Raw genomic sequence first — 23084 nt, forward strand, 5'->3', positions numbered from 1 at the left:
CTATTCACTTGCATTCTTATCATACATTAACTAAAAACAACACCAAAAATCACCAAAGACGGTGATTTTCGTGATTTTCTATTCTCATTAGACACTTGAAAAATTATTTCAAATAATATGCAAAAATAAAGGCTTCCACTTTCACAGCTAAAGAATCATTTCTCCTATCCAATGGTAAGTAAGGCTATAAATTATTAAATTTCTCTAATTTCATATTTTAGATAACTTATCCCAACGTACAATTAGCTTAGTGGTAAATCAACCTCGCACAACAGTTTTTTCTGTGTGTATTGCTATTAGTGAAATCTAACTCCTGCCTCATGACTACTAGAGAATACCCCTAGAGCCTGTACCGAAACAGACACACAAGAGAAGGAAAATATGGGCTCATTAACTTCTCAGATCCTTAACTATCTAAATTTCATTTTGTTTCCAGGATTTCTTGTTTTTCTGTATGTATGTTTTTTCTTCATTTCAGTCATTAGTGTTTTACAAGTAAAGCTTTTCCTCTTCCTCAATAATATTCATTTATTTTCTGTTAGAATTTTGTCACTCAAAGCTTTCACAATGTCATAATAAATACTATGTTAGATTGTTCTTTCTATCATTTTAAAGGCTAAGTGGATTTAGGAAAAATAACTATACTACATGAGCTGTTTTCATCTGATATTTTGTAGATACAATATACTTTGTCTTCAAATCAAAGATGATAACATACTTCAGTTCATATACTGAGCACAAAATTACCCCTCCTAAGAATCAGTCTTCAAAGGTTTTCCATTTCTAGTGTTTATCCTTCACATCAAATGTATACACTCATATAATCATAAAATTATGCAATTATTTTATGTAGATCAGTTATGGCTACATATGAATATCACAACACAACACATTACAAAGCACTATGATTAGAGAAAATGGTAATTGTTAACATCTGGATCTAGAAATTTAAATTTGAAAAAGTCTGATATTTTTCATAAAGCTTTTTTTCAATGCTTGTCCAGATTTCAATTTATTCCATTTATCTGGAACAGGCTAATTAAATGTATTTAATGTAAATCTAAATAGGTTGTACAGATTAAATACCCAGGTAGAAAAATAGTTATTTATCTGTCTTTTTTACATGGGTAAAGAAGAGTTTTGGTCTTTTCTTTAAGGATATTTAGCAATTCTGATATTAGAGGATAAAATAAGAATGGCCGAAATAAAGAAACATTTTTATATTGAATCCATCAAATTTTCTTGGAGAGGAAAAGAACTATACACCTAAAAACTGCCAAAAATTTCTTGAGCAGGTATGAATTTCTTTTTACAAACTAAGTAAGCTAAGAATCTCTTTTTTTAATTAACCAACATGTAATTTCCAATTTGAGGCCTCAGTCTGCTAAAAGCCCCTATCCTCTATGAATTGAAGGACCATCTTTTCCCCCAAACCCAAGGCGGTGTCTACCTTCTGGGTAGGGTGGATATTCAAAATACTTAATGACATTTACGTGGAGACATCAACCACTCAGAATAGATATCAATCAGTCAGGGTGGATACCGGCCAGTCAACACAGTACCTGTTCACTGGCATGGGCCTGCTGAGGATCAGCCCTGGTCTTGCAGGCACAGAGTGGGCATGGGGGGAGGTGGAGTATTTGTCGTCATTCACTTTGACACGCATTGAGAGGTCTCTTGCCTCTTTGCACTTCACTTTAGGGCTACACAGATTCTTACTCTTCCTAGGCCACAAATCCTCTCCAATCTGATTCCCCTACTGAGCTCCCTCTGGAGGACAAAGGGAACACCATTGTTCTCTTTTCACCAGCATGCAAAGAACTCCTGCCTAGATGTGCCGCGCAGCCATTTCTCCTCAACTGCTTTTGCACTGTGCCAGGCACACAGTTCCATGACATTTTCCCTTCGATCTGGCATTCCTGTATATCGATTCCACAAATCTAGCTGGTATCTTTGTCGTTTATTCCTGCCTCAGATTGATGGGAGGATCAAGGCAAAACGTAACCCCCTAAAAAGACCCCATGTTCATTAACAGTGATTCCTCATCCCCCCATCCCATCCCACCCAGCACCTCACAGCCCCCTCCGCTTTCTGTCAGTATAGATTTGTCTATTTTTAACTTGTTGCATAAATGGAATCATAAAATATATGGTCTTTTTGGAATAGCTTCTCCCCCTTTGCATAATGTTTTCAAGGTTCATCCATGTTGTAGCATATACGAAGTTATTTCAAAAAGTTCGTGGAAACATTCATATTACCTTTTAATTCTATTTTACCACAAACTTTTTGAAGTACCTTTATATGAGTAACTCACTCCATTTTATTGCCAAATAATATTCCTTTGCATAAATTTACCACCACAATTTATATATTCATTAGAATTTTTTTCTTTTTCTTTTTTTTCTTATCATGTCTAGAAACTTATCTGTGCTATAAAGAGGCTAGGAAAAGTTTTCAGAATTAAAATGGCGAAATTGGTGAAAATTAGAAATGTAGTAAATAACTACAACCTCTTCCTGTAGAAAAAGTGATCTGTTTAACATAAAGAGAAGCAATTAATGCCAATGTTCAAGTACTCACATGTTGAGAAACTTTAAAAAGACTAGCAAACAAAGAAAATTGATAAGGATTGTGTTGAATTTCTAATGACAAGATTTTTATCAAAACTTATACTGATTCTATGTGTAAAACTTGTAAATAAGTAGATAAAAATGGAAAATAGAGCCAATAATTGCTACAGTAAGGATGATGGACTTTTTGTATCACTTTGACTTCAGAAAACTATGTAGTTGCTTTGGGGATGATATTGATACCCTGACAAACCTGGTTACATGAGGAGTACAGGCTGCTGCTAAAAGTGGTAGAAATATCAGTATCAAAATTCAGGGGACTGTTCATGCTCCTTATAGTAAGTGAGGCATATTTACTATGGTCATATTATTATTTATAATTTTGTTATAGTGATATTTCCAGTGTGGGCAAAGACCTCAGTGGGCTCCAAGTTATAGTGCATGACTTTCAGTTAGGATCTGTGTATACTAAGAGCTTCTGAATTTGATATTATAAAGGCAAAGATCCTCACTGTATCTTTCAGCTTCAAAGAAAAATATGTTTGTTAATTTGTGTAGTGCTCTAAGATACTAATAAAATAATATGGAAGCTAAAGCTTGATTTCCTTAATTATCCTTGTATATGTTCCTCTGTCTCAAGTTGTATGAGATAAATTATTGGAAAAGGTCTTATTGTCTTTTATTGCTGTGTTTTAAAGGAATGTTTTGTCTTCAAGTCATTTTTTTTCTAGCATTAACACAATCACATTGAAATAATTAACCTTGAATTTTCTTCCCTTCTTAAGTTAATTCACACTACAAAACTGCATTTTATGCTCTCATTCATTTTAGAGGAAACACACACAAAAGTTTTCAGGTTTCTCAGACTATTTTGGAAAAAAAGAATCAACTAGAACAGCAATCATCCGTGAAAACAATTGACATTTAGTTTCACATGTAATGTAAATCTGAATGATATGAGAACCTTTCTACTCACAGGTATCTAAAGACTCGTCTGAATCATCAGGGCAGTCAGGGTCCCCATCACACAGCCAGCTCTGGGAGACACAAGTCACGTGATCGTGGCAAAGAAATTCACCAGGATCACACAACTGCTGATCTGAAAATGAAAATGTTTCGAAATAAAATATGAATGATCTGAGCATGAACACAAGAGCAGTACAAAGATGAAATGTGAGAAAGCAATACATAAAAGGCACATGAATATGATCCACATTTTCTGTTCAGCAGCAAAAACCAATTATTTTTCTTTATTTTAGCTGCTCAGCTCAAGCACATAATTTTGATAGACTTGACTTTGTTGTAGGTTCACACAATCTGTTCCGGAAATAGTTAAGGATTCTGTTTGTGTTTATGACTAGAGGCTTTATCATATCAAATATAGCATACATCTATATTCCAGCAAGTGAGATTTATATAAGATGTTGAATCAAAGCAGAAGATTCCAAGCACAGAAATTTTGGTTTCCTTCTCTGCTTTGAGAGAAAGAAACATCAGTAATGAGCTAAACATTGTAACTGCTGTAGATTGATTGAGTTGTGTCCCCCAAATTGCATATATTGGAAGCTTAATCCCCATTTTAACTGCTGAGGGTGGGAAATCGTATTATGGTATTTGAAAGGTAGGGTTTTGAAGAGGTGATTAGATTGCAGGACCATGTAGTAGTGAATGTATTAAAATGCTGGTCAGGGGCATGGTTCTGAGGGCTTTAAAAGAAGTGAGAGGAAGATCTGTCGCTCTCTCTGCTCTCTCTGGTCCCACCATCTTGCAATGTGAGATGCCTGGGTCAGTGTCACCACCACCAGATGGACTTTGGACTTTACAGCCTCAGAAACTATAAGTGATAAATTTTGTTTTCTTTCTAAATTACCCCGTTCTAGGTATTACAAGCAACAGAAATGGACTAATACAGTAACTAGACTCCATCTCTTGAGTATTCAGTTCTTAACAACCCAACCTGATACAGGGGCTTCACATCTCTACATGAATTGGATATCCCATACCACAGTATTTTCTTCCCTTTTTCACCACGACTTCCAAAGTGTCAGCTTATGCTACTGGACAGCAAAAAACTTCCACAGAGCATTTTTTTTTCTAATTCAAATTTTCTAAAGTTATGCCTAAAAATTGTTATTTTTTCAGAATATTTGGGATCTTCCTCCATTCCTCAAATCACAGTAAACTCATCAGATGTTGGTTTTTCACAATTTATTTACTTATACCTGCCTGTAAGTCCATTTGAAAAAAATCGTTCTTTTTTTACATTTTAGCATGTCTGAGTTAGGAATGATTCTTATAATTGATGGTGTCTGAATGTAAAGGAGAATTGGGAATACCTTAGCCATTTGATTTCACTTGTAATTTTGTTAAGTATATACAAGAATAAGTTAAGTAAATAGGTCTAAGTGAGATCTTTCAATAAATATCAAATAAAAATGCTAAGTGATATAAAAGCACTAGGCTATCTATAACTTACACAATACCAGGCTATAGCTTAGGAAATATTTCCCTAGCAGTATACAAAATAATGGTGTATCTTACACTTAATGGTTTCTGAAATTTGATCAAATATGGTATATCTTTCCATTTTCTCCCTCAACCATTCTTTCCAATCCTAGCAGCATAACTTTCCATAAGTATGCATTACAAACACACAAACACACACACATCTTTAATCTACAGATGTAGGTATAACATTAACATTTTACATTCTCAAACTATAGATGTTTCCTGGCAACTCATATTATTTTATCTTACCATTATATTTTTCCATAAATTCACCATCAACATCACACTTATTGTCACCACTATCATAATAGTCATTGCTGTTTTTGTTTGTTGGTTGGTTTTTTACATTAAGTTGCTTAAGCATACTCTGTATTTGGCCCAAGACTACTTGGTGCTGCGGAATCAAAGATGTAGAAGCCAGTGTCTATGTCTTCAAGTATCCAACAGAGCACTGGTGCCAATAGATTTTTTAAAAAACACTAAAAGGAGAGACCACAGGTAGAAGACAAATACAAGAAATGAGTAGAAAATGAGTAAGCTTTGGATAAATGAAATATAGGGCATTTCAGGTAGGGTACAGAGTAAACAAAGTTGCTAAAGCTATAATAATTGCAATGCACTTGGGGAAAAAAAAGTTTTCTACTGAAATTGAAAATCCAGGTTATAATACCTGAGTTTTCTCCACCCAGAAGTGCTATATGATATTTTTATGTATGTTCCAATGCTAGATAAGGGGGATTTACATTTTGCTTTAGACAGTCACATAACTTTTGGAGTTAATGTAGGGAAAGAGCATGGAATAAGATTTGTATTATTTTTCTTGTAGATAAAGGACCTTATAATTTATTAGCAAACTGAGAGAGTTGTGAGAGTGAAAGAAGGCTTATTAATAATTAATTAATAATTAATAATTAAGAAGGCTTACTAATAATTACACTGGAGCAACAGGTATAAACAAAGTCTATACCAGAAAAATCAGGAAGGATGTTCATTGAACCTATAGCTACTCTGCACTTGATCTATGATCTCAAGATACTAGGTTTTCTCTTACTTCATTCTTCCCAAACTATAACAAATTGCTATGGGGAGGGGGGAATAATACAGCATCTTGCTAAATGTCATAGTACAGTGTGTGACCCAGCAAATAATCTGTAAGTACTTGTTGAAAGTATAAAAAATAAATAGGGCCATAAAGAACCACTAATGGTGTTAGAATAGAATGTCTCAAAAGCATAGGTCAGGGTCATGATAATAGACCTTGATTACTGTGGGAAGCATTTTGTAGGTAATTTAAAGTCATAGAAAGTACTTAAGAAATGATATTTAATGATAAAACATGCTACAAAGTCATCTGTTAGGAGACTCTTGCAATTATCTAGAGAAGAGTTTAAGATGATTGGACTACAGTAGCAGGGACTTAGATAAAGTCTCTGCTCCAAATGATGTAATGCAAGATTTAAGAATTGGTGACTAAGTGTTTGAAAAGCTTAAACATGTCTACAAATAAATAGCCTCAGATATTGATTGAATGGTGTCACAAAACCAATATGGGCCATATAGATGGGGGGGGGAAAGATTGTGTGTGTGTGTACACCATGCATCTGAGCCTGCTCATGATGGAGAGTGAGATAATAATAGTAGGAATAAGAGAGGGAATGATTAGTATTTTAATAGTAATATTTAGCTCAAAAAGCACTTCCATTACCCATATCTAAATTCGTTCATTCAGTTACTTATGCAACAAATGTTATTGAGTTTCTACTATGTTCTAGGCACTGGGGATATGATAATGAAAGAAAAAAAAAAAAGAAGAAAAAAAAACCCAAAGTAGAACTCTCTGCCATCATGGAGCTTACATTACGGTAGGAGTACAGAAACAAAAACAAAATAAATAAGTTAATTGTATATTATATTGGAAGATAAATCCTATGGAGAAAAATAAAGCAGAGATGGAAATTAAGGGTTGGAGATTGGGAGGAGGTACAATTTTAAACAGGGTGGTTAGAGAATATGTCACAGAGAATATGACATTTGAATAAAGGCTTAAAAATGGTGAGGAGTGACATCTATTTGAATAAAAGATCATGTATTAAAGATCATTGGCTAAAGACTTGAGGCAGAAGGGTGTCAAGCAAATTTAAGGAGCACTAAGGTGATCAAGGTGGCTGAAAAAAAAAAAGAGAAATTAGGAAGAGAAGAGTTCAGGGGTATGGGGTTGATGGGGGTAGATAAAGTCTTTGAGTTTTTCTAAAAAAACAAAATGAAAGACCACTGGAAGATTGTGAGCACAGTGACACAATCTGACTTAACTTTTTAAAAGGATCACTCTGGCTACTGGCTTGAAAATAGACAGCAGTGAAGTGAAAGTAGAAGTACGGAGATCAACTAGATGTCATTGCAATAATCCAGGCGAGATGGGATGGTTGTGTGGAGAAATGTGTTGGCAGAATAAAGTGCCCAGGCTGTTTTTGATGAGGAAACTGAAGTCCAATATAATGCTCATCATCTCATTAAATGTCACAATCTGAAATTCGAAACTCACACGTATGACTTTTAAATTATTTTTGAAATATTCTTAGTATGGGGTGCTTGGGAGACATCCAAAAAGAAATGTCCAACAGGAAGTGAAATATTTAAGTCTGAAATTCAGGAGAATAGTCAAAAGTGGAAACAGAACAAAACTGGGCTGTAAGAAGACAGTGGGAAACTAAGGAATAGATGTAGATGAATTTAAAATGAGGGAAGAGAAAGGGGTGGGGAAAAGAATGAATACATGGTCTAGAGGAAAAGGCAAAAAAGTAAGAATAGGTTAGGCAGGAAGGCAGAGGAGACAAAGTTCAGCCACAGATACAGGAGGAGGAAGCAAGGAGAAAGGAGATTTACTAAAGCCATGTGAAATTTCAAAAACTGAGGAAGGAGGTCACTAATGACAAAGTTCAAGTACAATGAGTTCTGAAAAGATGGGTAGTCTTTTAGGCTGAGAGAAAGGTACCACTGAAGTAAGAGAGACTAAAGGCCGAAAAAGGAGATGGAAGAACTCATGAGGATGGAATCAGGGCGTAAACCATAGTAGGAACACTGTCCTGAGCAAGAAAGAATAGAAAAATGAACTAATAGATAAATTTTTACGCGGTAAGGAAGAAAGTTAAGGTATTCTCATCTGCTTGTGTTTTCTCAGAGGACTGAGAAGCAGGATTAGTTTTTTGAAATTTGAGAAAGATAGAATTGGAAAATGTGGTAAAGGTTTATAATAGTTTCTCTGTGAACTGAAAAAGGAATCGACTAGGACTTTGTGAAAGGATTACTTTCTAACAGCAATGAGAATCCAGCTAATGTTGGAACGTATACTTTGACAATTTAGTGTTTGTTCATTTTACTTTGTTTTAATGTCCAAATATTCACCTATATTGAGCCATAGATACAGAATAATACCTGGGAAGATCCCAGAAGGAAATTCTTCGGGAAAATATGCAGATCGCCCATCCTCAGTAAGTAGCTGCGTTTATACAGACACAAACACAAATCCATCATGATTCAAAAATAACTTTTGTTTTTCAGGAGTAAGATAGACTTAAGGGGATTTACCTAATGAGCCTATGTAATCAGCTTGCTAAGCAAGTTCCAAACTTTAAAGCCAATTTGCATTGTTGCAGTTTGGGGGACAGTTTTATATAATCCCTCCAGGAAATGGCAGCTGAGAATAGCTTGCTACAACCCACCTATTTATTTTTCAACCAGATATTCAATTTCAAAGTCAGTTTTTAAAAGCATTGATTATCGGATTCAAATGAAAGAATTTTCAGTATTTTGAGGTGATTATTTAAAAATATATCCACTGGATTGAGTTCCTTGAATAAGAAGCTAAATATTTTGTATATGTGTGGTTTCCATTTATCCTATTTAATGCTTCATCCCACACTTCTGAGATAGTCAAACTAATCTTATTTTGAATGTCTTTCTATTGTATGAAACACAGTGTTTTACACTGTAATTAAAACAAGAAGCTTATGAGAATGTGAAGGCAGTTTCATTTACATCCCTAAGGAAGAAGATCAAAGCTAGTACCATGTATATCTCTTTATAACAATAGACTCTTGCAATCAAAGACATGAAAAGATTAGGACAACCACAGCCTATAAAGTCTACTGAGTTTGGATTCATCCTGGCATGAGAAAAGCTTAGCATGATAATCCTTCTACACTTATATAAAAACATCTAACTATTTATTTTTACAGAAATTTATAATAAATAGTTTTTAAAGTTTGATACAGATAGTCTTAGATGAAAGAATTTATATACATGGCTTGCCACAAACTAGTAAATTTATATTTTCTCATTTTAATATCAGGATAAACTGCTAATTTTAATATTTTCAAAAAACAAAAATTATCAAAGACAAACACTGAAAACTAATATCTATCAATAGGGGATCTATTGAATAACTACTTAGCCTACACCTCCTTGAATATTTTACCATAATTAATTTACAATAATCTTACATCATTTCTCTTAAAAGTTGGCTTTCTAAGCTAATGAGAATATTAATTTCCCAACAAATTAATTGTCTGCCTGTAGAATGCATAACGGGGCACTATAGGAAAATTTTAAAAATATATAAATGATGGACTCTGGTAGGTAATTACAAATTTAAGGTAAAAGAGGGATAATATACATTCAACAGCTAAATTCTTCAGTTCTCAGACAAAGAAGTTAACAAGTAGATTAAAGAGTAGGCAAATTACAGGATACGTGCAACCTCCTAAACAAGCTAAGTACTAGGGAAGTGTTGTGACTTATGTTTTTATTTATTATCTCTATATCTCATTGCTAACTTAACCATAAGGTGCTTAATAACACACCATTCATAATTGCTTAAAGACAAATATAGTTATATTCTCTTCTGTCTCATATAACAGGCAATAAATTAATTACTATGAGAATAGTACTCTTGTAGAGGTCAACAGAAAGTATTGCTATTCAACTTCAAACTTTGATAAAACTTATGTGAAGTTAAAGGACCATTAAAGGATACTAGTTTATCAAGTATCAGGAAGTACCTTAATTCCTTTCCTTTATTTTTACCTGCTCTAGAAAAATGTACATATATAGATAAAGAATAAATTCCTCAGAATTCCATTTAAATTGTTTTTCATAACATGGTTAAAAGACTTCTTTCCCAACACTTTTTCTGACTGTCATTTCACTATTCAACATATACTTTTAACTCTCCATAATATTCTATTCATTTTCTCTAAATGTATTCACATATTTTTCCCAACTGTTTTATTCCTTTGCTTAGAATGTCCTTTCCTATCTGACAAAGTTCTATTCATTTACTAAACTCTAAAAGTATTAACCTCCTTTAATGAAACTTCCCCAATGAATTTTTTCTTCCTCTATCACTGGTTCCATAACACCATAGACAAAACACTGAAAACCTCCTATTATACTTTGCTGTATGCATTGTACCTACTGAGTGATGATCTCCTAGAGGGCAGGGAGTTCTCTCAGACTTCATATTTGAACTAACAAGAAGACTTCAGTGGAAACAAAAAATCAAATTTTCTTAAAATAATTATGCATTATTTTTGCAAAGGAGGGGAAAAAGAAAAAAAAAAGCTATACTAGTATTCTATGTTTTATTTTCAGAATGATAAATAATTTTATTTAGTTAATCACTAAAATAAAAGTAAGTTCTCCCATGGTTAAAATAAAATACTCTTAATAGTAAAGATTATACTGCATAAAATTAAAGCATCCATGAAAACTAAAAATCAAACTTGAGAGAGATTCAATGTTATCCTCCAGAGTCTCTTAAAGACTATACTTGAAAATTAGACTTTTACAATAGCTGGTATGCAATGCTAACTTAGCCAAATATGTTAATGATAGTTTTTTAAAAAGATAATTCCTTCAGGAATATCACAATTATAAATATAAGATAAAATGTAACTCACCACTTTAAGTCTGTGTTTATTAAGAATACAGAGACATATTTGGATTACATACATTTTGGGGGGTGGTACAGGGGAAGGTAGATCAAAAATAATAGAACTTTGGCAGTTTCATTTTGCTAAGGAAATATATATCCTTCACAAAATGGGGGGTTGACTGAAAAAAAACTTTATTATACAAAAGCACTCTAAGACTACGATTCTTGGTATCATTTATCTTTGTTAAATCCATCCTCAAAATCTGCACAGGCTTGAATTAGAAGGGCATTGAATAATGAAGAGGATCCATATTTCAATAGTATAATATGATATTCATTCAATAATTCCCATTGTCATGCTGAGACATGATTGATAATTTAGAAACTTAATTACTCTACAGACCTACTAGCACACACACCCACACTCTATTCATATGTTCTTGGCTTTTAAAATTGTCATAAAATTCCGCCTAGAGCTCAGTCATCCTTGAAGCTAAGACTGATTGAGAGACAAATCGAATAAGAATAAGATTTGAAATTGAATAAAATTGAATAAGAGCCTGGTGGTAGGCTGAATAATGGCACACCAAAGAAGTCTACATCCTAATTCCTAGAACAGTGAATATGTCACCTTATACAGCAAAAGAGACTTTGCAGATGTGATTAAGTGAAGGACCTTGAAGTGGGGAGATAAAATTATCCAGGTGGGTCCAATACAGTCAAAAGGATTCCTGTAAGAGGGAGGTCAGAGAGCAGAGAAGCAATTGTGCAAGGGCAGCAGAGGTTGCAGTGATCTGAGGAAGGGACCAAGAGGCAAGGGATGTGGACAGACTCTAAAAGCTGGAAAAAGGAACAAAATGGTTGTCACCCAGAACCTTCAAAAATACTCAGCCCTGTGGACACCATTTGGGCTTCTAAACCTCTGGAACTCTAAAATAATAAACTTATACTGCTTTGAGCCACTAAGTTTGTGGTAATTGGTTACAACAGCAAAAGAAAACTAAAACAAGTTTTATGTCACAGCCAACATCACTTATGTAAGTCTGATCAAATGAGTAGGACGCAAGCAAGCTGCATGCTATTTTACCATCAATTTAAAGGCCCTTTTCTCCTAAGTTGCTTTCTCTTAGTTTCACCACCATCTACTTTCCACTAAAATACTTTTCCTTCTCCTGGATGTCAGTCAAAATACACTGGCACGGGATCAAGGCCAGCAACAATGACTAGAAGCACATGACAGAATTTTATGAAAAACATTATATATGCTCCAATAACTGCGCCACCTCTGACTGAGAAATATATGAATTGAGAAGAGTGTGTGTGTACATGTGTGTACACATTTTTATTCTTCTGAAATGAGAACATGCAAAATTGTCATAATAATGTCCATTACAAAAAATGTTAATTGTATACTTAAATGCTTTCCATTGGCTACTACCAAATTTGCAATTATTCTATGCCTTATTAAGCACCAAGTGTTTCTGGGGCTGCAAATGGCAATTCATACTCATAAGAAAACCTTATTATAAAACCAAGACAAAATTGAAAATTTAAAGAAGTGTATTGTCCCCAGGAAGAAGGTTTTTTCATTTATCATTTCTATCATAACGAACAGATGAAAAGTACCTCTGCAAACATTTCAAATCCAATTTGACATTTAATTTTTAAGGAGAAGGTCGGTTTCTTTCCTTGATCATTTAAACACTGTTAGGTTTCTTGTGTTTTTTAGGCAGTGATATGGAAAATTATAAAGCACACAGCATACACTTGTTTAGAACTGCTTCTTTACCAAGAAGAAAATATATACTCATATATATATATTCTGGAGTAAAAACCCTCTCTTTTCCTTAGCAAGAGACAAAAGATATATATTCAGTGGGAAAAAAGCTGATAGATTCAACATGGTTAACTCGAGCTTTTTTAATCATTAGACTTATGCTTTGCAGTTGTGTGTTCTTTTCTGAAATTTCTTTTTAGAAATGCTTTATTTCCTTTTTACCTTCCCTTTCTCAAAAGCCCACTGAAGTTTTAGAATTGGTAGTTATTTCGTATACAATTTTAAGGGAGGGTAAAATTTTGATGTCTCCCTCGTAATTGTAAGAGAAAAAGCCTAAACTATTGGCACTTCCCTGCAAGCTCTATTCTCTAAATCCTGCATGATCCTCATCCAATCTCCCAGGGGGTACCAAAATTCACATCTTTTTTCTCATCTCTAGACTTAGTGAGATATGAAGCAGATGGTTAGGCTTTGGCTCTTTCAGGGATGATGCAATATCTCCTCTCTGTTATACTGTGTTTTAACCATAAAGGGCCCATAAAAAAACTTATTTCAAGTTTTTATTTTGATTTTAAAATATATTGTTCAATCATAATTTTTGTTCCCTATTCTAAAAGGCTCAAACTCATTTATTTATTTAATATTCATTTACTGTGAACCAAAGTAGGCACTGAGGTTGTCTTTTAACTCTGTTAATTGTTTCTTTTGCTGTGCAGAAGCTTTTTAGTTTGATATAATACCATTTCTTTATTTTTCCTTTGGTTGCCCGTGCTTTTGGGGTCGTATTCATGAAGTCTGTGCCCAGTCCTATTTCCTGAAGTGTTTCTCCTATGTTTTCTTTAAGAAGTTTTATTGTTTCAGGGTGTATATTTAAATCCTTAATCCATTTTGAGTTGATTTTAGTATACGGTGAGAGGTATGGATCTAGTTTCATTCTCCTGCATATGGATATCCAGTTATCCCAGCACCATTTGCTGAAGAGGCAGTCCCTTCCCCAGTGAATAGGCTTGGTGCCTTTGTCAAAGATCAGATGGCAGTAAGTGTGTGGGTTGATTTCTGGATTCTCTATTCTATTCCATTGGTCAGTGTGTCTGTTTTTATGCCAGTACCATACTGTTTTGGTTATTATGGCTTTGTAGTATAGCTTAAAGTCAGGTAGTGTTATGCCTCCAGCTTTATTTTTTTTGCTCAGCATTGCTTTGGCTATGCGTGGTCTTTTATTGTTCCATATAAATGTCTGGATAGTTTTTTCCATTTCTGAGAAAAATGTCTTTGGAATTTTGATGGGGATTGCATTGAATTTGTATATCACTTTGGGTAGTATGGACATTTTCACTATGTTGATTCTTCCAATCCAAGAGCATGGGATATCTTTCCATCTTCTTGTATCCTCTCTAATTTCTCTCAGCAGTGGTTTGTAGTTCTCATTATAGAGATTTTTCACCTCCTTGGTTAACTCAATTCCTAAGTATTTTATTTTTTTGGTGGCTAATGTAAATGGGCAGGCTTTCTTGATTTCTCGTTCTGCATGTTCACTATTGGAGAAAAGAAATGCTACTGATTTTTGTGTGTTGATTTTGTATCCTGCTACTGTGCTGAAGTCATTTATCAATTCCAAGAGTTTTTTTGTAGAGGTTTTAGGCTGTTCGATATATAGGATCATGTCATCTGCAAACAGGGACAGTTTGACTTCATCTTTTCCAATCTGGATGCCCTTTATTTCCTTCTCTTCTCTGATTGCTCTGGCTAGTACTTCCAACACTGTGTTGAATAGGAGTGATGAGAGTGGGCATCCTTGTCTAGTTCCTGTTCTTAAAGGAAAAGCTTTCAGCTTTTCCCCATTCAGGATGATATTGGCAGTGGGTTTGGCATATATGGCTTTAATTATGTTGAGATACTTTCCCTCTATACCTAACTTATAGAGGGTCTTTGTCATGAATGAGTGCTGAACTTTATCAAATGCTTTTTCAGCATTTATAGAGATGATCATTTGGTCCTTGTGTTTGAGTTTATTAATACGGTGTATCACATTTATTGATTTGTGAATGTTGAACCAACCTTGCATCCCTGGGATGAATCCCACTTGATCGTGATGAATAATTTTTCGTATGTGTTGCTGTATTCTGTTTGCTAGAGAAAATATTTGCAAAATATACATCTGACAAAGGATTAATATCCAGAATATAGAAGGAACTCAAACAACTTTACAAGAAGAAAACAAGCAACCCAATTAAAAAATGGGCAAAAGAGCTAAGTAGTCATTTCTCTAAGGAAGATATACAAATGGCCAACAGACATATGAAAAAATGCTGAACATCACTCAGCATCCGGGAAATGCAAATCAAAACCACATTGAGATACCATCTAACCCCAGTTAAGATGGCTAAAATCCAAAAGACTATGAACGATAAATGCTGGCGAGGCTGCGGAGAATAAGGAACTCTCATACATTGTTGGTGGGACTGCAAAATGGTGCAGCCTCTATGGAAAATCGTATGGAGGTTCCTCAAACAATTGCAGATAGATCTACCATAAGACCCAGCTATCCCACTGTTGGGAATATACCCAGAGGAATGGAAATCATCAAGTCGAAGGTATACCTGTTCCCCAATGTTCATCGCAGCACTCTTTACAATAGCCAAGAGTTGGAACAAGCCCAAATGTCCATCATCAGATGAGTGGATACGGAAAATGTGGTACATCTACACAATGGAATACTACTCAGCTATAAAAACGAATGAAATACTGCCATTTGCAACAACATGGATGGACCTCGAGAGAATTATATTAAGTAAAACAAGTCAGGCACGGAAAGAGAAATACCACATGTTCTCACTTATTGGTGGGAGCTAAAAATTAATATATAAATTCACACACACACACACACACACACACACACAACCGGAGGGTGGGGGAAGAAGATATAACAACCACAATTACTTGAAGTTGATACGACAAGCAAAGAGAAAGTACATTGTTGGGGGGGAGGGGGGGAGGGAGAAGGGAGAGAGGTTTTGGTGATGGGGAGCAATAATCAGCCACAATGTATATCGACAAAATAAAATTTAAAAAAAAACAAAAAAAACAATGTAGGCACTGAGAATATAATGATGGGGACATCAGGGTCTCCTCCCACAAGTTGCTGATGGTTTAGTAGAGGATCAGGCAAAAATATAAATATTTACAATAATATAAGCTAGTTGCTAACAGGTGTATTTGGAGTGTTTTTGGAAGATCACTGAAAATAAAACTATTCATACTATGGAGAAATCTGAGGTTGGGAGTTGAGATTGGGAGAAGACATCCAGAAGACATTGTTAGCTGCTCACCCAACAGCTATTCTTACCATTTTGGAAAATCTTGCCTCCCACAATGGAGGCAAGGAAGGATGTTTGCTTGCTTTCACAATCTGCCTTGCAGCTGGGGCATGGACATGTGGCCCAGAGTGGACGGACTAGTGACAACTGAGGTATAGAATCTGCTAAGGACTCTCCTGGAAAAAGTTTTCCTTTCTACCGAAAAAAAAAAAAAAAAAAAAAAAAAAAAAAGCTTTGTGAGGAGTTGCTCTGCTGCATTGCTTTAGGTTGTGAGCACTTGAAGTGTGGGGCAGCCATAGCCATCTTGAGAGCATAAGGATAAGCCAGAGGAGAGAGGCCAACCCATTGAAGATGACAAAGTGAAAAAATGTTCAGCACTTGGGTCTTGAATGATAATGTTGGGCCACCCCGAGGTCCACTCCCATCCCATCTTGCCAATCTTGAGACATTTTGTTAGGCTATGCAATGAATATCATTATTTAGCTATGGTGTGTTGGGTGATTGTACTACCAATCAGAAGTAACTGATATAGGTGTCAGTGAAGCACCCAGAAAAAGTCATTTTTAAGCATTTTAATAAAAAAAAAATATGAGATTGCCAAGCTGACAAGGTAGAGTCTTGCATTCCAAACAAAAGGAAGATCACAAAGGGGAAATACGGCATATTAAGGGAACATCAAGTAAATCATATTGCTGAAGTTTATTTTATATGTCAAAGATAGCCAGGAAATTAGGTTGAATATTCACTTTGTTTTGCTTGAGTAGAATCGATATTTTAATATACTTTTTGTAACCATTCAGTCAGACTTCTCACTTATTATTTTAAGTTGGTAGATTTTGAAAATAATTTTTTGTTTCAGATAAAATAATTAGTACCATAAATAGTAATAACAGTTACTGAATATTTACCATGTGCCATATGCTAAATTAAACAATTTGTGAATCTTACTCACAAAAATGTATTATTTGCATCTTACAAATCATATGAGACTATTTTAAAAAGTTAAATGACTTTTTTAATGCCACTCAACTAGCAAGACCCGGATACAAATACACATCTGATTAATACAAAGTGTGCTCCCATAATAATTAAAGGAATTTTTCTCAAGCTAGGTATTACTGGCATTTTGACAGCAATGCTTTTTCCATTGGGAGTATACTTAGCACCACTGACCTCCAGGCATTAAATGGCAGCAGTGCCTTTAGTCACTGCAACAACCCAACATTCCCACACATACATGTGTATGCACTACACATGCAGCACTAAAGAAACCTACTTGGAAATCATACAAACACTGTTAATACTTACCCTACATAAAACTAGTGAGATGTGGCGCTAACCTTATACTTCCAAAATAGGCCTCAATGCTTCCTTCCTCTGAAACATTTCCCACCTGTTTACTCATTCCTAAAATTCCATGTGTTGGAGTTTCAGCTCTACAAAGGTAACAAGTATCCCTGGAAGAAATAAACTTTTCCTATCATTCATTTACAATTTTGTGAATAAATGACAAAAGGAAGATGAAGATGGGGGAGAACATGGAGGTATAACACAGATGAAAGATTGAATATTAAGAACAAAGGAGAAGGGAGCACCAGTGGTCCACCCTTTATGATTTTGTCAAGAATCTCCTTCCTCGGTATTCTCCAGAATCAAAGGCATGGGGTAAATGAACTTTCCATCTCCTTTTATTTCATCCCCATGATCAAAAACCTAAAATGTTTGAACATCCTCTAGACAGAAAAAAAATGGTGAGAACATGGTTTTCATAGACTTTTGCACACATACATCTAAACCCCATCTATAAAATGAGAAGTGTCTTTATAAGTTGACGTGGTAAGAGACAGAGGTCCTAGGTAGGCGGGCTTCTGTTATTTGGGTAATTGTGAAATACAAAGAAAAGTTCAATAGGTTTTCCAAACATAACTATAAGTAACATAGATAATTAAGTACTTCTCTACAGAAGACAAATGTCATGAGAATTTAAATGAATCCTTATGAAAGTAATTATTACTTTATCAAAAGAAAAGGTCTAATGTAACATTTTAATGTTATAGGAAATTAGAAAAGGCAGCCATGGGGGCCTAAAGGAATATAAATTAAGCACCATAAGGTTTTCAGGATGAGATATAAATGCACACATTTTCTCAAATTATACCAATGTTTGTTCACTTTTTTTCTCATAATTAAGAAATTGAGAAACAGTATACTTTAACCTAACAAAACACATATTAAGTTTAAGTCATGTTATCAGACTGTGAATTAGAATGTTATTACTTTGTGAAGTTCAAGTTTTGGGAGTATTTTAATCATATAAATTATAATTAATTAAAATAGAAAAATATAGAGGACAACCAAAGAGGAAAAATCAGATCTTCTCAAGTTTACCACTTCTAGACAATAACTGCTATTGTATTTTTGTACATTCTTGCAGATTTTTTTATACAGAAAAAAGTACATATAATTTGTCAGGTTTTTTTTCAAAAAATACTCAAAATATTACTTTGTATATTGCCTTTTTATTCAAAAATATTTTGTGATATACTATCATATTGGTACACACAGTTTTATTTAATAAATTTAAGGAGAACATGATATACCATTATACAAGGGTACTTCACAAAGTTCATAGAAAAATTGAATTAAGAGATAATACAATTTTTTTCACAAACTTTTTGAAGAACCCTCATATAAGTTTTCTATATTTTTCATAAATTTAAAAAATTGGGGACTACCTTAATATCCAAAAATAGATAATAGAGATAAAATTAAAAGTTGCAATAACTATGTCTGGAGTCTTTGGTCACTTATCCAACTAGAAATAAATCATGAATTGAGTAAAAATGACATTTCTCCAAATAATTGATTTGTAGAATTTCTAAGGCACTTAGACAAACTGTCTTCCAAATATAGTGTCAATATACTACCTTAGTTTAATCTCATACCCTAACCTATACTTATTTTTTATCTGTGTCAGTCCAAAAGAGTCTATCATTTTAAATATTTGCATTTCTACTGAACTCAAACATTTTCTTCATGTTTCCTGACCGTTTTCAAGGACATGTAACTTTTAAGAGACAAAGGATGAGAGATGCTTAGAAAAATTACATGAGACCTACACATCCTGGTGCATGTCATACAAATGATCTTTTGTTTTTGAGGAAATTTAGGTTTTAAATAAAATGTTATCTCACTCTTAAGGTGTATATTTAAGATGCAGTATCATTCCCAGAAAGATAGTTTCAGAGCTGCCCTGAAGCAGCTACATATGCAATTTCATTTAATCCTCTTAAATGCTCTTTTGATATGTATGTCTGGCCAATTTTTAAGAAAAGCCTTATCCCTTTATTTCCAAAAAAATCTCCCACAGATTTTTGCAAAAACTTGAATATAAATTTTACTATGGGTAACATGCTGTCCTGTAAAATACTTTTTTAAAGGGGAGGGAGACTCAAAATACTTTCCCTGTTTCAGGGAAACTCAGCCCCAGTTCTGCCTGCCCAGCCTCCACTACAAGGCCATTTTTGAGACCCTAGGTAATATTTTTTCATAATGTTCCTAATGTCACACAAGAAAAACGGTACCTGGCAAACACAAAAGAGTTGACAATAGAAGACTACCACATTTAATAGACTGTGGAACATTATATAGCCAATATTCAGATATTATTTGGATATTAAATTTGATGTGACTAAGGAGTGTTCCCTTTATCTGACACCTTGACATTTCTACTGCACCAAAATTAATATATTTAAAGTGTAATATAATTCAGAGAAAGGAGGCACAGCAAGTTTTGGTATATCCTAAAGCTAGAATTCATTGTAATATTCATCATACTTTCTTTAAAAATACATACACACACAAACATACACAGTAAGCACTGGTTAAAAAATACATGTGTATATATGTACTTTATCTTTATATATCCATATAGATTGACAGATCGATAGATATTGACATATTTTTACATATAATCTTTATATATTTGTATATATATTTATGTATGCTTAAAGATATATGCTGTAGATTGAATTGTGTCCCCCAAAGTCCATGTTAGAAACAACACCAACAGTGACAGTGTTAAGGAGGGTGGGAAATCCTATTACGGTAATTGAAATGTGGGGCTCTGAAAAGATGATTAGATTGTGAGGACCATGGCCAAGTTAATGGATTAATATATTGAGGCTTAATGGTGGTCATGGTCGTAGTTCTGAGGAATTTAAAAGGAGAAGGAGTGAGAAGTTAGCTCTCTCTCTCTGCTCCTGCCATATTCGCCACATGACATTCCTGCTTTGCTGTGAAGAGTCACTGCCTACCATCAAGACTCTCACTAGATGTGTTCTCTGGACTTTGAATTTCCCAGCCTCCAAAACTGTAAGCAATAAACACTGTTTCTTCATAAATTAACCAGTTTCAGGTATTTCTGTTATAAGCAACAGAAATGTACTACTACAATATATTATAAAGTTACACAGGCAACCCAGCAGGTAGGTCTCGCTGCCACCGCCCGACTCCATCCCCAGGCAGGCCGAGTGCACGCTGATCACAGAGATGCCAAGTCGGAGAGGCCCAAGATCCCCAGAGACCATGAGCCCTGTGGCGCCAGCACACGACCCAGCAGGTAGGCCTCACCACCGCTGCCTGCCTCCATCCCCAGCCCGGCTGACTGTGCACCAATCAGAGAGGTGCCCAGTTGAAGAGGCCCAAGACCTGAGGTGACCACACACCTGAGGCACCAGTGGGCAACCGAGCAGACACTGAGGCAGCCATGCCAAACTGGCAGCCCCGGCAGCATCCTAGCCAGACAATAGTGTCAAACCAGTGAACCGTGAAATCCCATGCCACAATGACTAAACACCAAAGGAAAGATACCAGAAATATGAAAAATCAAGAAAGTACACCACCAAAGGGTAATAACTCTCAAGCTCTAGATCCTATAGAACAAGAAGCCCTTGAAAGGTCTGACAAGGAATTTCAAGTGATAATTCTAAGGAAACTAAATGAGATACAAGAAGACACAGCTAGACAACACGATGAAATGAGGATAAGTATAGAGGACCTGAAAGAAGAAATGTACAAGGAAATCAATGCCCTGAAAAAGAATGTAGCAGAGCTTGCTGAGCTGAAGAATTCATTCAATGAAATAAAAAACACAACAGAGAGTTTAACAAGCAGGCTTGCAGAAACAGAAGAGACAAATTCTGACCTTAAAGATGGGCTGTTTGAAATAACACAGGCAGACAAAAAAAAAAAAAGAAAAAAAGAAAAAAAAAGAATTAAAAACATTGAAGAACATCTAAGAGAGATATTAGACAACTTTAAGCACTCAAATATCCGAGTCATGGGTATTCCACAAGGGGAGGAAAAAGGAGATTGCATTGAAAACATATTCAACAAAACAGTTGCAGAAAACATCCCAGGTATAGGAAAAGACACAGATCTTCAGATTCAGGAAGCTCAAAGATCCCCAACTATATTCAACTCAAAAAGTTCTTCTCAAAGACAGGATATAGTCAAATTGGCAAAACTCAAAGACAAAGAGAGAATCTTAAAAGCTGCAAGAGAGAAGAATCAAATCGCCTATAAGGGCATCCCAAACCAGTGGGATACTGCAAAAGCAGTACTAAAGGGGAAATTTATCGCATTAAATGCTTACTTCAGAAGAATGGAAATACGGCAAGTGAACAACCTAATACTTCATCTTAAAGAACTAGAAAAACAAGAACAATCCAAACCCAAGGTTAGCAGATAGAAAGAAATCATTAAGATCAGAGCAGAACTTAATGAAATTGAAACCCAAACAACAACACAAAAGATCAATGAATGAATCAAATAGTTGGTTTTTTGAAAAGATAAATAAAATTGACAAACCATTAGCATGGCTAACTAAAAAAAGAAGAGAGAAGACCCAAATAACAAAAATTAGAAATAAAAAAGGTGATATTACAACTGATACATTTGAAATACAAGGAATCACTCAAGACTACTATAAACAACTATATGCCAACCAATTTGAAAATCTGGAGGAAATGGATAAATTTCTGGACAAACACAGACTACCAAAACTGAGCCAAGAAGATGTTGAAAATCTGAACAGACCAAAAACAATAAAAGAGATTGAAGCTGTTATCAGAAGGCTCCCAACAAAGAAAAGCCCAGGACCACATGGATTCCCAGCAGAATTCTACCAAACATTCAAAGAGGAATTGACACCAATTATCTATAAACTATTCCAAAAGATTGAAACAGACACAATTCTCTCAAATTCATTCTATGAAGCAAACATCACTCTGATACCAAAACCAGGTAAAGATATAACTAAAAAAGAAAACTACTGGCCAATATCCTTGATGAATATAGATGCAAATATCCTCAATAAAATATAGCTAACAGAATACAGCAACACACATGAAAAATTATACACCCTGATCAAATGGGATTCATCCCAAGGATGCAAGGTTGGTTCATCATATGCAAATCAATAAATGTGATACACCATATCAATAAAATCAAACACAAGGACCATATGATCATCTCTATAGATGCTGAAAAAGTATTTGATAAAATTCAACACATATTCATGATAAAGACTTTCTTTAAGTTAGGTATAGATGGAAAGTATCTCAACATAATTAAAGCCATATACGACAAACCCACTGCCAATATCATCTTGAATGGGGAAAAGATGAAAGCTTTTCCTTTAAGAACAGGAACTAGAAAAGGATGCCCACTCTTACCACTCCTATTCAGCATAGTGTTGGAAGTCCTAGCCAGAGCAATCAGAGAAGAGAAGGAAATAAAGGGCATCCAGATTGGAAAAGATGAAGTCAAACTGTCCCTGTTTGCAGATGACATGATCCTATATATCAAACAGCCTAAAGCCTCTATAAAAAAATTCTTGGAGTTAATAAATGATTTCAGCAAAGTAGCAGGATACAAAATCAACACACAAAATTCAGTAGCATTTTCAATCTACAATA

At 34.7% G+C, this 23084-nt stretch overlaps 1 protein-coding gene across 1 annotated transcript in view; it reads right to left on the minus strand.

Annotated features, from left to right (window-relative positions):
* LRP1B (LDL receptor related protein 1B) overlaps positions 1-4496 on the minus strand; it is a 1457254-nt gene extending 1452758 nt beyond the window's left edge. The window contains exons 1-2 of the mRNA XM_063085362.1: positions 4481-4496; positions 3547-3669 (exon numbers count right to left, since the gene is read on the minus strand). Of these exons, the coding sequence (XP_062941432.1) occupies positions 3547-3669; positions 4481-4496 (139 nt within the window). The remainder of the gene's footprint in view (positions 1-3546; positions 3670-4480) is intronic.
* Between the last annotated feature and the right edge of the window lie 18588 nt (positions 4497-23084).

Source organism: Cynocephalus volans, chromosome 1 (assembly GCF_027409185.1).
Source record: "Cynocephalus volans isolate mCynVol1 chromosome 1, mCynVol1.pri, whole genome shotgun sequence".
Classification (NCBI taxonomy): Eukaryota; Metazoa; Chordata; class Mammalia; order Dermoptera; family Cynocephalidae; genus Cynocephalus; species Cynocephalus volans.